This window comes from Aplysia californica, unplaced genomic scaffold (genome assembly GCF_000002075.1).
Source record: "Aplysia californica isolate F4 #8 unplaced genomic scaffold, AplCal3.0 scaffold00910, whole genome shotgun sequence".
NCBI classification, from domain to species: Eukaryota; Metazoa; Mollusca; class Gastropoda; order Aplysiida; family Aplysiidae; genus Aplysia; species Aplysia californica.
In genome coordinates this window covers 219454-221000 of record NW_004798180.1, presented here as the reverse complement: position 1 = coordinate 221000, position 1547 = coordinate 219454, and the positions used below count along the sequence as shown (strand labels likewise).

Sequence of the window (1547 nt, the reverse complement as noted above, 5' to 3'; positions counted from 1 at the left end):
AAACAAAAGAAAGAAAGAGTAGATATTAGGACGACATTCGCTCGATAGGAAAGAAGGAGTAAACCACACCAGAGCTCCCACCAACCACCCACAAGTCTTTTACCCGACTATTGTGGACTTGTCGTAAAACAGTGACATTTTCAGAATGTGATTTCTCTATTTCTGGAAAGCTGCATGTGCAATTTTGACAACTTTGAATAAGAAATTAAGAGCACTTTAAGTGACGGCTAAACACAAAAGCGCCATCTCAAAGGAATGGGCAAAGATCATCAGAATAAAGAAAAGAAAAGAAAAGAAAAGAAAAAAAAAAAAACTACTCTTTATCTCTTTGTTTTTGGAGATGCTCGTGACTGAGAGCATTTTCCTCAACACGTAGATCTACGTGGTTGGCTCAGGGCAAAATGTAGCCTTACACTTCGGACATTTTTTAAAGCAAAACTTGGAGACGATAACCCTAAGTCTGACCCCTTCTGTGGGTGGTTGGCGGGTGCTCTGGTGTGGTTTGCTTCTTCTTTCCTATCAAACATCTATCGTCCTTATCTCCCCTTTTTCTTTTTTATGTTTGTTACTCTCTTGTAACACCTCTAATCTTCTGGCGCTCAAATGACCTTATGCTGTTGCGAGCGCCGTAAAACCTCTACTAAAACTAACTGACCCCTTCTTGAAATGGTCTTCTGGACTTCATCTCTGGCCAGTTCACATGTACTCAGTACATGCCAACATTTTGATTTCTAGATCTATGTTCTTTTTCTTTCTTTTTTGTTTTGTTCATATTTGTTTGACTGGTAGTTTATTGTTATTGCTACTGAATGGGAACTCTAACGACAGTAATTAACCAAATCAACCAACAATTGAACAGAAAAACAGAGTTATGAGTCAACAAGCGTTCAAAATTGATACTCTCACACTTTTCAGTTTGTGACAATGCCCGTGTTTTCCCGTGGACTTCTCTATTACATGTATCACTGTTGTAGGTATCTAGGCCTATCTAGTGAGCGTCGATCAAGCACTCACCGTAACAGTAACAGCCTTCCCTGGTGACACCACACACACACACACTCACACACATACACACACACACACACTCACACACACTCACACACACACATACACACACACACACACACACACATACACACACGCACACACACCAGGCACGGGCATTTGCTGCACGAGCAACTCGAAAAAAAAACGACTTCCGATTGAACTGAGCAGGTGACAACTCCCACTCACCTTCCGTCCGCCTGATGCATGTTCTGTAGCCGTGGTTGTGTGGTGTAGATGTATGGCTCATCTAGCTGTGGTATGTATGAGAGTGTTTGATGCCTGGCTGTTGTATTTTTTTTATAAAAATTTTGTATCTCGGATCTCGGAGGTCTCATGTGCAAGTTGCATACGTTAAAGATCTCTTGGTAGTTTTAAAATCGGCAAGAGTAGGCTTCGGCCGCCACCCGGACACAATTCAAAATGCCTACCAAACTGAAAATGTTTAATGTGCCGACGGTCATATTACCTTATGCAGTTGAGAGCACCGTAAAACACTTACC

The 1547-nt window shown here is 41.6% G+C and overlaps 1 protein-coding gene across 1 annotated transcript in view; it reads left to right on the top strand.

The window, feature by feature from the left end:
* The first annotated feature begins 1147 nt into the window (after window positions 1-1147).
* The window catches only part of LOC101860533, a 9088-nt gene continuing 8688 nt past the window's right edge, over window positions 1148-1547 (top strand). The window contains exon 1 of the mRNA XM_005110563.3: window positions 1148-1303. Coding sequence (XP_005110620.1) covers window positions 1286-1303 — 18 coding nt within the window. The 5' untranslated portion in view covers window positions 1148-1285. The remainder of the gene's footprint in view (window positions 1304-1547) is intronic.